At 46.8% G+C, this 12,739-nt stretch overlaps 2 protein-coding genes across 3 annotated transcripts in view; one reads left to right on the top strand and one right to left on the bottom strand.

Annotated features, from left to right (window-relative positions):
• The first annotated feature begins 226 nt into the window (after positions 1 to 226).
• LCTL (lactase like) lies at positions 227 to 12,704 on the top strand. The gene is made up of 13 exons (XM_034993844.1): positions 227 to 344; positions 739 to 902; positions 1,505 to 1,592; positions 1,858 to 1,967; positions 2,748 to 2,876; positions 2,978 to 3,073; positions 4,579 to 4,633; positions 4,712 to 4,873; positions 8,141 to 8,415; positions 9,153 to 9,279; positions 9,461 to 9,660; positions 10,667 to 10,730; positions 12,412 to 12,704. The coding sequence occupies exons 1-13, from the start codon at positions 227 to 229 to the stop codon at positions 12,525 to 12,527; spliced, it is 1,704 nt and encodes a 567-aa protein (XP_034849735.1). The 3' UTR covers positions 12,528 to 12,704.
• ZWILCH (zwilch kinetochore protein) overlaps positions 12,074 to 12,739 on the bottom strand; it is a 37,538-nt gene continuing 36,872 nt past the window's right edge. For both annotated transcript variants that reach the window (XM_034993843.1, XM_034993842.1), the window contains exon 19: positions 12,074 to 12,661. The gene's annotated coding sequence lies outside the window, so the exon portion shown is untranslated. The remainder of the gene's footprint in view (positions 12,662 to 12,739) is intronic.

Here is a 12,739-nt window from a genome sequence, read left to right as displayed (position 1 = left end):
TCCTCCTTAACCGTACCCGGTGCTCAGCCTCGGCATCTGCTGGTGGCTCCCAGTGGAGCAATGGACCAGCTGCCCTAGCTGAGCCAAAGCTGCTCTAGATAAAGCACCCCCACCTCCTCCCCTCCTGGCCTTCAGCCCCAAGCTGGGATCCGGCCCCCCAGCCCTGGCTGCATGGACCTCCACCTGTCAGGTGTGCTTTTTCAGGAATGGGGGAGGGCCGGGTGCCATGAAGCCAGTGCGGGTTGTCACACTTTGGTGGGTGCTACTGCTGGAGTCCAGGCTGGGGGCCACCAGGAAGGGATCCCCAGAAGAGGCCTCCTTCTACTATGGAACCTTCCCACTTGGTATGTCCATTCCTCGGTTGGTCTGTCCGTCTGTCTGTCAGTTTGCCCACCTTGGCTGGCTTGCCAAAGACTTTGGTGTTTTCGTTTCCTGACAGGTAGGATGGGAAAAATAACTCCACGGAGTTGTTTTAAAATAGAAGTTCCTAACAGATTTTTTTAAACTTACTGTACAGACAGTGAATGTTAATCAGAGCTGAAATTGTGCAAATGAATGTTTTCAATGTGTTAGGTCCTCCCCCGCCCTGCCCCACAGGCTCCCACTCCTGGCGAGACGGGGGCAGGTTGTGGGGAGGGGACCTGCCCTGTGGCCCAGGAGGCACAGCCCAGAGTCCAGGGGCTGGGTGGGGGGGCGTGGGAGGGGGCCCAGGGCCCAGCTTAAGGTCTCTACTTGCAGACTTCTCCTGGGGCGTGGGCAGTTCCGCCTTCCAGACGGAGGGAGCCTGGGACCAGGATGGGAAAGGGCCCAGCATCTGGGATGCCTTCACTCACAGTGGGAAGGGCAAGGTGCTTGGGGATGAGACAGCAGATGTGGCTTGTGATGGTTACTACAAGGTGCAGGTGAGTGACAGGTGTGTGTGAGGGGTGAGTATGCACCCAGCTGAGGTGGACAGTGACATAGGAGGGGGGCCCGGGGGACAATGTCAATCCAGTGCTCTGCTAAGCAGCCCCTATCCCACTGCAGGAAAAAGGGGCGAGGCCATTGATGACTGGGGATTGATGGGCTGGGGGGAGCGGGGAGAGGGGAGGATGTGCAGAAAGGAAAGGAAAGCAGGGCCCCACCTGAACCAGGGCCTTACTCCAAGCGATGGGCAGCTGAGCAGCTGATACCATGACCCCAGGGTCTATAAGCCACGTGGCCTGAATCCTTGGTCACTGCTTGTGAATTGGCCCCGGTGGAGGAAGTCCCTCTGCTCAGGACCCACTTTTCCTCCCTGGGCTGACTTCTTGGGGGATTCATCCCCCAAGTTTATTAGGAACACTCCAATGGACACCTCAAAGCAGTCCCCTATCCTGCACGTATTTGACTCTTGGCAGGAGGAAGGTGCTTTCACACCTATTGTATAAATGAGGAGCACTGGCCCAGGCCCCCAGCAGGACCCCTAACCCCCACCCCAGAGCTCTAGATGACCCCACCCTGCCTCCCACCCCTGTCTGCACAGGAGGACATCATCCTGCTCAGGGAGCTGCATGTGAACCACTACAGATTCTCCCTGTCTTGGCCTCGGCTCCTACCCACTGGCGTCCGAGGTGAGACGGCGCAGCCCCTCCCAAGCCCAAGTGTGGTCCCTTTTGGCCGTGTTGATTCTGTGGGGACACCACAGAGTGCTGGGGAGGGAGAGCATCCCCGGAACATGGCAGAAGCCCTCCCAGGTTCTTCAGGCAGCCGGGCACCCATGCCATCCCTCAGACCCAGAATTGGGCAGGCTGGGGACTTCTTCAGGCCCCAGAGAGGCCCCAGGGCCCAGCAGCACCGCACTTCAGAAGGCTACGGCCCCTTTTATCTCACCTTCAGCTGACAAGGTGAACAAGAGGGGAATCAAGTTCTACAGTGACTTCATTGATGCCCTCCTGAAGAGCAACATCACCCCCATCGTGACCTTGCACCACTGGGATCTCCCACAGGTGAGGCCCGGGGGGCTCAGCTCCACAGGGGGAGCCTGACTGGGGGACGGGGCTTGCCAAGGTGGGGCAAAGGCTGGGGTCTGGACCCAGAGATGGGAGGGAGCCAAGAAATCTGACTCACCCATGGAGGGACATCGTGCTGATTTCACTGATGTTTGTAATAGGTGATAAGTGTGGATTTTGGTTTTTCCCAAAACATTTGGCCTAAAAACAACAAATCAAACTAAAAAGAAACCTCTTTTGAGCAAGATGTGATGAAATGGCATAATTAACGAGTTTGAGCTGCATCATCTGAGTGAAGAAGGCAGAACCCGCCCTCATAATAGAGCTTCTAGGGTTTCTTACGTCTGCACGGCCCTCAAAATCCTAATCAGAGCTTCCATGTCCTGCATCATGTCTTACTTCTTCTGGATGTATAGTTGAGGTTCTTCTCCCAGTAGCAGACCTCTCTGCCTTGGCCAATTTTCTTAAATATTCAATCTATCACATTCCTTTTAAGCATGAGAGTCTTGAACTTTCTCTGTTCCCTCCCTCTTGATTGTATATGTCACATAGCTTGTCCCCACTGATGTTGCTTCATGGTTCATCACTGGCCAAGTGATGGCCATCACCATCCTCGGGTTGTAACGCCCAAGACTCCGCATCTTTGCTCTCTGTTGCTGTCAACAGCCTCTGTGGTGGTCATCACCCTGTTTCTCCCACATACTAGGCCTATGGACTCCAGAAGTCTTTTCTAGAGACAGACCCTTGGGGATAGCTGCTTCTCTCTCCACTCTGCAGCTGCTCCAGGTCAAGTACGGCGGGTGGCAGAATGTGAGCATGATCAGCTACTTCGGGGATTATGCCAATCTGTGCTTTGAGGCCTTTGGGGACCGGGTGAAGCACTGGATCACTTTCAGTGATCCTCGGGTAAGCAGGACCCTCCTCCAGGTGGGAAGCCCCCCTTCCCGGACCAGAGCGCTCCTACCCCTTCTCACGGGTGCTGTGATGCCCGCTTGCCGTCCCCGCAGACAATGGCAGAGAAAGGCTATGAGACGGGCCGCCACGCTCCAGGCTTGCAGCTCCCTGGCACAGGCCTGTACAAGGCAGCGCACCACATCATTAAGGTGAGGTGGGTCCTTCTGGGCGTGAAGGCTGGGTTCGGGGCGGAGGGACAGACCCCAGTGTCAGTTCAGCCTGCCCCAGGGGTCCGAGCCTGAGCTCAGCCCTCTGTGGTTCCAGCATATTCCACCACACCTCCGCACCGTTCACTTGCGTTCCACGAGGCTCTGTGGAGGCAGTGCCCAGTCACCCGGGGCTGGCCACCGCCACCGAGACAACACAGTGCATGCTCTCTAGAGCTTACAACCCGGTCAGGGGGATGGAGCGCGTGCGTGTGAAAACTTGTCACCGACAGGTCCCAGCAGCCTTGTGAGGAACGGTGACAGGAGGAAGGGGTGGGATGACAGTGAACTAGGGGCTGAAATCTTTAATGTAGTAACAGGGTTGGTGAAGGACAACTGTAAGAAGGGGTTAGGAGTGTTTGTCTCCCGGCGTGGACTTCAAAGGACCTGGGGTTTTGGAAGGAGAAATAGTTTGCAAGCACTCCCCCAAGGTATGTGGGGTGTGACAGAAAAAAGGGCCCTTCTTGGGAGAGCTGCCGTGGAGGCAGCCAAGCTCAGGAAGGGCCCGGGAGGGAAGGAGACAGAGATGCTGCAGGGGAACTCGTGAGTTACAAGGCCGCTAGGAAGGCTTGAGCGGGGGGAGGGGATTGGGTCACAGTGCAGGACACAGATGAGGAGGCACGACAGCATGGCCCCAGTGGACTCTCAGCAGAAGGGGGACAATCTGATCAAGCAGGAAGTCAGGGGCCCCTGAGTGACATACTAGACTCTCAAATTCCTGTCAGGGAGAGGACTTCCTCATTCTTTCTACATTTGGCTTATGAGTTCTTAAACTGTGAATATTTTTTTAAGATTTATTTATTTGAGAAAGAGAGAGAGAGAGAGAGAGAGAGAGCAAGCGAGCAGGGGGAGGGGCAGAGGGAGAGAATCTCAAGCAGACTCCCCGCTGAGCGGGAAGCCCGACACAGGGCTCCATCCCATGACCCTGAGATCACAACCCGAGCCGAAATCAAGAGTCGGATGCCCAACTGACTGAGCCACCCAGGCGCCCCTTAAACTGTGACTATTTAAAGGGTAGAGCTCTGAAGGCCTCAGTGGGGCACTGATGGAGAGTATGGAGAGAAGGCAGGTCGGCACATTTTGAATTCCATTCTCAAGACTGTTCCAGATGCTTGGTATTTTCCAAACTTCCTGAGCACCTACGGTAAAAGTACTGCCTAGTGACTACAGAAGACGAGCAGGAACAAAACAAGAAACTTTAGCAAAAGTCTCCGGAACAAGAAATCACACAAAGAGGTAGTTTTGTGTGTTTGTGCCAGAATTAGACCAAGTTTCTCTACAGAACAAAGAAAACAGGTGTCTCTGGAGGTCAGAGGGAGGGAGACAAGGGATCGGGATCATCAAGGCTGGACTCAGGGAAAAGATGGGACTCCATCAGATTGATCTCTCATCAGGACAGGAGAGAGATGTGCCAGCCAGGCACCTCTGATGCATCCCTCCATTTTCAGGCCCACGCCCAAGCCTGGCATTCCTACAACAGGACGTGGCGCGGCAAGCAGCAAGGTGAGCCCCAGCACCCATGCGTTAGGACACAGCACCCCCCTTAGCACCCCTGCCACCCCCCTTGTCCTTTCTTTTAAGGTCTGGTGGGGATCTCATTAAACTGCGACTGGGGGGAACCCGTGGACATGAGTAGACCCAAGGACATAGAAGCTGCCGAAAGATACCTACAGTTCTGCCTGGGCTGGTTTGCCAACCCCATCTACGCCGGAGACTACCCTCAAGTCATGAAGGACCGGATCGGTGAGCCAAGTCACATCTTTAAGCTCCAGGCAACAGTACTGAGCGCGAGTGAGGTGATGGAGAGGCAGGGGGATGGAAGAACACACGGGGCTCGGGCGAGGCACACAAGGGAGAGTCCAGCCCTCAAGGAACTGAGAACTGCGCATTTGAATTGGGGAGGGGGGAGGAACGACTCCCAGACAAATCCCCAGACATGGCGATTGAGAATTTCAGGACCCAGGGGAAAGTAGAGCCATTCTCCGGGCTGCTCTCTTTTCTGTTCTGCTCTCCGGTCTCCTCCCCACTCCACTCCCTCTCGAAGTAGGAGAGAGAAGTCACAGACACAGTCGTGGGCAGTGCCAGTTCTGGCGCTGGTTCTGTCACTTGAGAAATGCTTTCCAAGTCCTGGTTTCCGCAATGTCAGAGAGGAGAATAAAGACACATAGAGCTCACAAGGCTCTATCAGTTTGGGTGCCTTTAAGTGCCACATAACAGAAAACGCCAACTAAAATGGCTTGAAAAGTAGGGAATTTATCACCTCAAGTCCCGAGTCCAGAAAAGGATGATCCAGGACCAGTTAATCCAGCCTTCAGGGATGTCTTTGAGGACTGAGGCCCATTCCATCTTTCACTCTGGCACCTTTAGCCAGCCCATCAAACCACTCCCTATGGCCACAAGATGGCTGCAGCAGCTCCGGGCATCATATCTTTACATATCAACACCCAGAGGCAGAAAAATGGAAATAGCTTGGTAATACCCATTTTTAAGAACAAGGACAATCTTCCCAGAAAACGGTCTTCACCCACAACTGACTTCCCTTCAAGGGAAGTCCTCAAGGGATGGAACTGTCACATGCCCCAGAATGTCTTAGACCACTGGGACTAGAGCGTCCTCAGAGGCTGGGGGAGCCAGGACTCTCTAAGGAGGATGAGGAAGAGGGAAAGACAGCCATGGGACTATTGATTGGGTGGGCAACCACCAGTGTCTGGCCACAGGAATCAAAGTATTAGCTCTGTTTATTTAGAGGTAGCAGTCTGCATCCCCCTGTAGAGAGACAAGGGTGGCATTGACAGGTTACAATCTCACACAGCAAGGCTATTTTGGATGTTTGACAAAGAACTGTCAACATTTCAAAAAATTCCCTTTCTAAAGCACCATTTATCAGACTTACCTGGAATAGGAGCAGCAGGTTCTAATTCCAACTCAGCTCTAACCAGTGACTCTGGGCAAGGGGTTTCACCTTTGGGTGACATTTTTGTCATCTGAAAATGAAGGACAAATAATCTCTAAAAATCTCTTGGCAATAACCAGTTCTGTGACACGTCTATACACATAGGTTTGAAATCCTGAGAATGATGTCCTCAAGATGCCCAGGGAAAAGCCCTCAGGACAGAGCCCATGCCCCTGCCCTGCCCTGCAGGGCACAGCCCGTCACTCCCTTGGCATTCAGCCCCGGGACCCTCAGAGGCTGTGGCAGGAGCCACAACAGGATGGCATTAAAGAAGCCAAATTGACTTTTTTTTTTTTTTTTTTAAGATTTATTCATTTGACAGAGAGAGCAAAAGAGCACAAGCAGGGGGAGCAGCAGAGGGAGAGGAAGAAGCAGGCCCCCTTCCGAGCAGGGAGCCTGATGCGGGACTCGATCCCAGGACCCTGGGATCATGACCTGAGCCGAAAGCAGATGCTTAACCATCTGAGCCACTCAGGTGCCCGCCAAATTGATTATTTGTCATAGAAGAGTTCTTGGGCTTCAGGCCAATTAATTCCAGACCCCACCAACTCCAACTTTGTAGTAATTCAAATGGAGACGGGGCTGAATTTTTCCTGCTACAATGTGGGAAGAAGGATCCTCTGCGCAGTTAATATTGTCTTTAGTGAAAGCATTCTGCTGGAAGTCCTGTACACAAATTACTTTCAGGCATCTCATAAGCACGATGTACGAACGAGCACAGTTCTAGACCCGTGCTGTCCAACAGAACTTCTAGTGATGGTGGAAGTGTTCTGTATCTGTACTGTCCAATATGATAGCCTGTAGTCATTTGTGACTATTTAAATTTTAAAAATTCTGTCCTTCAGTGTGACTGATGCATCATCTAATGGCCATGTGTAGCTAGTGGCCACTGTATTAGATAGTCCAGGGACAATGCCTTTTGGTTTTCAAGTTACTGTCACTGAAAGTAATAACAGGTGAGGATCTTAAAGTATTTATAATAATACAAGCTTTTCACTCAGTTAATCTAAACCAGTAGCCTCTTTGGAAACATGTTTATGGTTGTATTTTAGAACAACTCCTACAATGTTACTTTTCTTTACTCATTTAAAACCTTTTTTTTTTTTGGCATAGATTATACGGTTTTATGCATGTTTCAAATTTTTTAAATTACAAGAGAGTACAAGGTGAAAAGTCAAGCTTCCCTCCCTCCCTCTCCCCGCTGCTCCCATCCTCCCCCGCAGGAAGCATACTTCCCGAGATGGATTGTGCACGTGTGAGCAAAAACACTGCTGCTCCGTGTGTGTGCTTGTTATGTGCAACACTCTGCATCTTTCATTTCAACATACATCTTGGCATTCTTTCCACATTGGTACATAAAGTGCTGCCTCATTCATTCTAATGACTGCAGTGTTGTACGGATGGATATCCGAGCATTTATTTAACCAGTCTCCTGATAGACATTTAGGTTGTTTCCAATCTTTTGCTACTTAATCTACAATGAAGATCCTTGAACACACATCCTTTTACACGTGCGAGTAAAACGTAGGATAAAACAGATGTGGAATTGGCCAGTGAAAGGACATACTCTTTTACCATTTTAAATGCTAGGACAACATTTCCCACCACGGAGGTCGTACCAGCCTACACCTCAAAGGTGCATGAACGTGACTGTATGTCCCCTACGCCACCATCCGCACCACGAATGGCCTTCCACTTCTCTTCCCAGAGACAACCAAAATTACCAGTTTTGGCTACAAAAAATAATACAGGAATCCCAACTCCACTTTTTTTCCATATAGCTGCAAAGTTGTCTGCATACCATTGCATAGATCACTGAGTGATCTATGAAAATAGAACTTTTAAGCAATATAAACTTTTAACATTTTGAATAGTATTCAAATGTCAAAATGCCAGGTTAAAAAGCTAAGGCTACTTTTTCCACACAAACGAACCCCAAAGCCCGGGACCTGGATAGCAGTTTTTATGTCAACACACCAGTATCGTCATGGTACGTCACAGCAAAAGGATTGGGAGAACGCCAACTTTGTTAAATTCTTATTTTTCTCTCTCAATAGGGAAAAAGAGTGCAGAGCAAGGCCTGGATATGTCAAGGTTACCAGTGTTCTCACTCCAGGAAAAAAGCTACATTAAAGGCACATCTGATTTCTTGGGATTAGGCCATTTTACTACTCGGTACATCACAGAAAGGAAATACCCCTCCCGCCAGGGGCCCAGCTACCAGAATGATCGTGACTTAGTAGAACTGGTTGACCCAAACTGGCCCGATCCGGGGTCTAAGTGGCTCTATTCTGTGCCATGGGGCTTTAGGAGGCTCCTCCACTTTGCTCAGGTGATTATCACATTAAGCTATTTAATGAACATTTTTTTTCTTTGAAGATTTTATTTGAGAAAGAATGAGAGAGAGCATGCAAGCACGGGCTGGGGGAGGGGAAGGAGAGGGACAAGCAGACTCCCTGCTGAGCCCACAGGGGGCTCAATCTCACAACCCAAAGACCATGACCCCAGCTGAAATCAAGAGGCAGATGCCCAACTGACTGAGCCACCCAGGTACCCCCAGTGAACATTTCTGACCTCCATTCATGATCTTACAGCTTAGGCTCGGGTGCCTACATTTTTTTTAACGTTTTTATTTTAATTCCAGTTAGGTGCATCCCTTTTAAAGTGAAACTCAGTCACCTCTACTTCAGAGGCTACTAGATACAGGCTTGAGAGACTAATGCCGACTATGAGTAACCATCTCAAGGTATAGAACCGTAGCTACAAATTCTCATCCCACATTTAGTTATTTGGCTGCCCTTCTCACCTGAAATGAGCTATGTGGGAAAGAACAAGACCTGAAGTACATTTTCTCTATAATGATGAGTCACTGAGAAATGTAATCTTTCGTATGAACTGGCTCCTATCTACATTCACCTCCAAATAAATGTGTGAGCTGGCACCTCCCAAACGCTAAATACACTCAATTGGAATACGGCGGCTTAAATACACCATTCCCCTATGTGCCTCAGACTCAGAAACCCACCTGTAGGTTGGAATTTTTAAGATATTCCTATGACTCAATTTCAGACTCAATACGGCAATCCTCCCATCTATGTGACAGAAAACGGCGCGTCTCAAATATTACACTGCATGCAGTTATGTGATGAATGGAGAATTCAGTACCTTAAGGGCTACATAAATGAAATGCTGAAAGGTGAGATATGAAGACGGCCTTCACATATTTTCTACTTAATTTGGACTGAATTTGCTAACAGCTGTGATTGACTAAAGCTTGTTTCTAAATCTCATAAATGAATTCATTTAAAATTATCTTCACAATGTTATTTTTCCAAGTAAGTGAAATATATTAAAAATGGAACAAAATGTCTTTGCAGCTATAAAAGATGGTGCTAATATAAAAGGGTATACTTCCTGGTCTTTGTTGGATAAGTTTGAATGGGAGAAAGGATACTCAGATAGATACGGATTCTACTACGTCGAATTTAACAACAGAAATAAGCCGCGCTACCCAAAGGCGTCAGTTCAATATTACAAGAAGATTATCACTGCCAATGGGTTTCCCAGCCCAAGAGAGGTAGGACTAATTATTGATGTTACTTGTTCTAGATTTTTTTTAAATCTCTACACCAACGTGGCGCTCGAACTCACGAACCCAAGAACAAGAGTCATGTGCTCTTACATCCGAGCCAGCCAGGCGCCCCTCACTTGTTCTAGATTTTTGAAGAGCTAAGCAGCTTGGGGTGTGCAGTGTGGCAAGCCTCTGTCCTCTCTCCTCTGTGGAGGAGGACGGGGCTTTGTGGGAACATGGGCCTTTGATTCTTCCCCTAATTTGTGCCACCTCTTTGCTCATTTGCTTAGAATGGGGTAAACATGCCTTAAAATTCAGTCCTCACTTCAAATTCACTCCTAACTTGTAGAGCATGAAGAACAAAGAAAGTTATGTAGAAGTCCTGTTTGTTTTAGGTTATAAGAGACATTAGAGACTTCTAGTTAAATGTTATCCTAAATGTTATATCTTAATGCAAACAAATACTGACTACTTACTCTTCAACATATATGGAAACAGGCAAATTAAATGTGTAATGACCATAACTTTCACTTTTCTCCCATTAGTTCCAAAATGAGATTAAAAATAAACAATATTAACAATCCTTTAAAACATACCATTTTCAGTCACCTGTAGATTTTTCTATCCGTTCTCTATGTTGCTATTGATGGCAGGAAATAAAAATCATAATTTAGAATGTCTCAATAAAAATAACTTCTAAAAATAAATCTCAGTTGTTTGCCAACGTCCTTTTAGGATGAGCTCAGTGGCACCATAAACAGTGACTCATAGGCATTCACCAGTTTGGCATTTCTAGAAAAGTGCTAGATTATAAGCTCCTCAAGAATAAAGACTAGTTTTGTTTTGTTTTTTGACTCCCTCACAATGATGCACATAGGTATTTAATAAATATTAACTAATTTAAACTCCAGGCAGATTTAAATTTTTTTAATCCCACATTATTTCAAAAATGATTTGGAACAGCAAAAAATTAGTCTAAGATGACATTACTTACCTAGTGGGTTTTTATTAGGTGGAGAGTTGGTACCTCAAAGCCTTGGAAACTTGTTCTATCAACAACCAGATGCTTGCTGCAGGTGAGTATATTTTAATTTTTCCCTTTGATAAGTAAGGCACATAACTATACATATAATGACGTTACCGAAACCTCAAAATGTGCATCTACCTGAAGTCAATCATTCCTAAACATACAATTAAAAATGAATTTTTTCCTTCCTTTTGAAACAATGTCAAATTTCTGTTTTATAAGCATTTCAAATAACATTTTAAAAATCTACCACAAAAGAGAAATATTTTATCCCTCCTAGTTTGATTCTTTCTGAATCATACAGCCAGTTTATAAACCTATTTTGATTACAGTGGGCTTTGTGGAAGGAGGGAAAAATGCAACCGTATTCAAATAAAGAGAAGGCAAAGAACATTCCAGATATTATATTCACTCATTCAGCAAGTAATTATTGAGCACTCACTATTAGCTAAGGGGTGTTTTAAGCCCAGCAATAAACCAAACAAGGTCCCTGACCTCACGGAAGGCAAGGTTTCTTGTGCAGTAGGATCGAAAAGGCTCAGAGATGTAGAATAACAAAGATGCATCTACATATTAATGAATGCCAGCACACAGCATGTGTTTCTTTGAATTCTGTCTTTCCCTAAGGGCAATCAGAGAAATATACTTCCTGGTTTTTTTGTTGTTGTTGTTGTTTTAAAGATTTTATTTATTTATTTGACAGAGACACAGTGAGAGAGGGAACACAAGCAGGGGGAGTGGGAGAGGGAGAAGCAGGCTCCCCGCAGAGCAGGGAGCCCAATGCAGGACTCGATCCCAGGACCCTGGGATCATGACCTGAGCCGAAGGCAGTCGCTTAACCGACTGAGCCACCCAGGCGCCCTATACTTCCTGTTTTAACAAACCCATCTTTAATGTGGTATCAGAGGTGGAAAGTGCTAGATGGAACAAATCCTACCAATTCAGCTATTTTTTTCCCCAATTCAGCTATTTTTATAGGCCAATACACTACCGTGCCCTGCTCCCATCTAAATAACCAGGTAATATTAAGGATGTATATTCCTTTAAACCAAAATTAACTTGAATTTAACACCCAGACACATGATGTAGAATTTACTGCTGAGTCTATGAATTCTGTGGGAACAGGGCCTCATGCTTTATTTATCATGGTAGCCAGGGTGGCAGGCACAAAACCTAGAAGTGGGAATTACATAAATGTCCACTACTATAATCATGTACATGAAACAGGCTTATCATTCAACTCTTCAAGATTATTACTTAACCATGCAAGAATTGCCACACAAACTTTCAATATGGAAACTCTTACACATCTTAAGATACACAATAACACCTTTGAAAGGTTACTGATGCTTCCCCAGGATTTTTCTTTCACAACCCCCCCACCGCCAGTGAAAATTACAGCAACCTTGGAACACGCCTGTTAGTTAATATCCTCATATGAATTTATGGTAAGTATAACATACACTTAGACTTTATTGTAATACCTATGGAAGAACCAAATATAGGCATTCTTTACCCCATACTTTGTGAAATATTTTATAAAGCCCTCACATAATTTTTTTAGTAACATTTAGTTCACCATGTTCTCTTTTAGAGCAACTGAGAATAATTACAAAGCTTGATGATACCATTTTCCAAGTTTTTCCCAATACAGTTGAATCTTTCAGGGTGAGGCTATATTCGCTGAAATGAGGACATGCTCATTTGTGGTGTTTTCTCTCCCATTTCAGAGCCTCTGCTAAGTCACATGCAGATGGTGACAGAGATCGTGGTACCTACAGTCTGCACCCTCTGTGTACTAATCTCTGCAGTTCTCCTGATGCTCCTCCTGCGAAGCCAGAGCTGAGACAGGATTACCCATTTTGTGGATTCATCTTTCATCAAGAATCTTCAGGATCTTCCTCCTTTCTCTGCTTTGAAGGTTTATATACATTTCTGTTTTCAGGCTCTGTGATAAATTTTTTTTTCTTTGGTCTTGTGCTGGGATTTAAAAATCAGAAAATAAAAGTAAGCATAAATGAAATAAAAATCACCTGTCAAAGCCAATGTTAATATTTT

This window comes from Mirounga leonina, unplaced genomic scaffold (assembly GCF_011800145.1).
Source record: "Mirounga leonina isolate KUSES-001 unplaced genomic scaffold, KU_Mleo_1.0 Mir_91, whole genome shotgun sequence".
In the NCBI taxonomy this organism is placed as follows: domain Eukaryota; kingdom Metazoa; phylum Chordata; class Mammalia; order Carnivora; family Phocidae; genus Mirounga; species Mirounga leonina.
The sequence above is the reverse complement of the archived record's forward strand: the minus strand, read 5'-3'. Positions and strand labels throughout refer to the sequence as shown.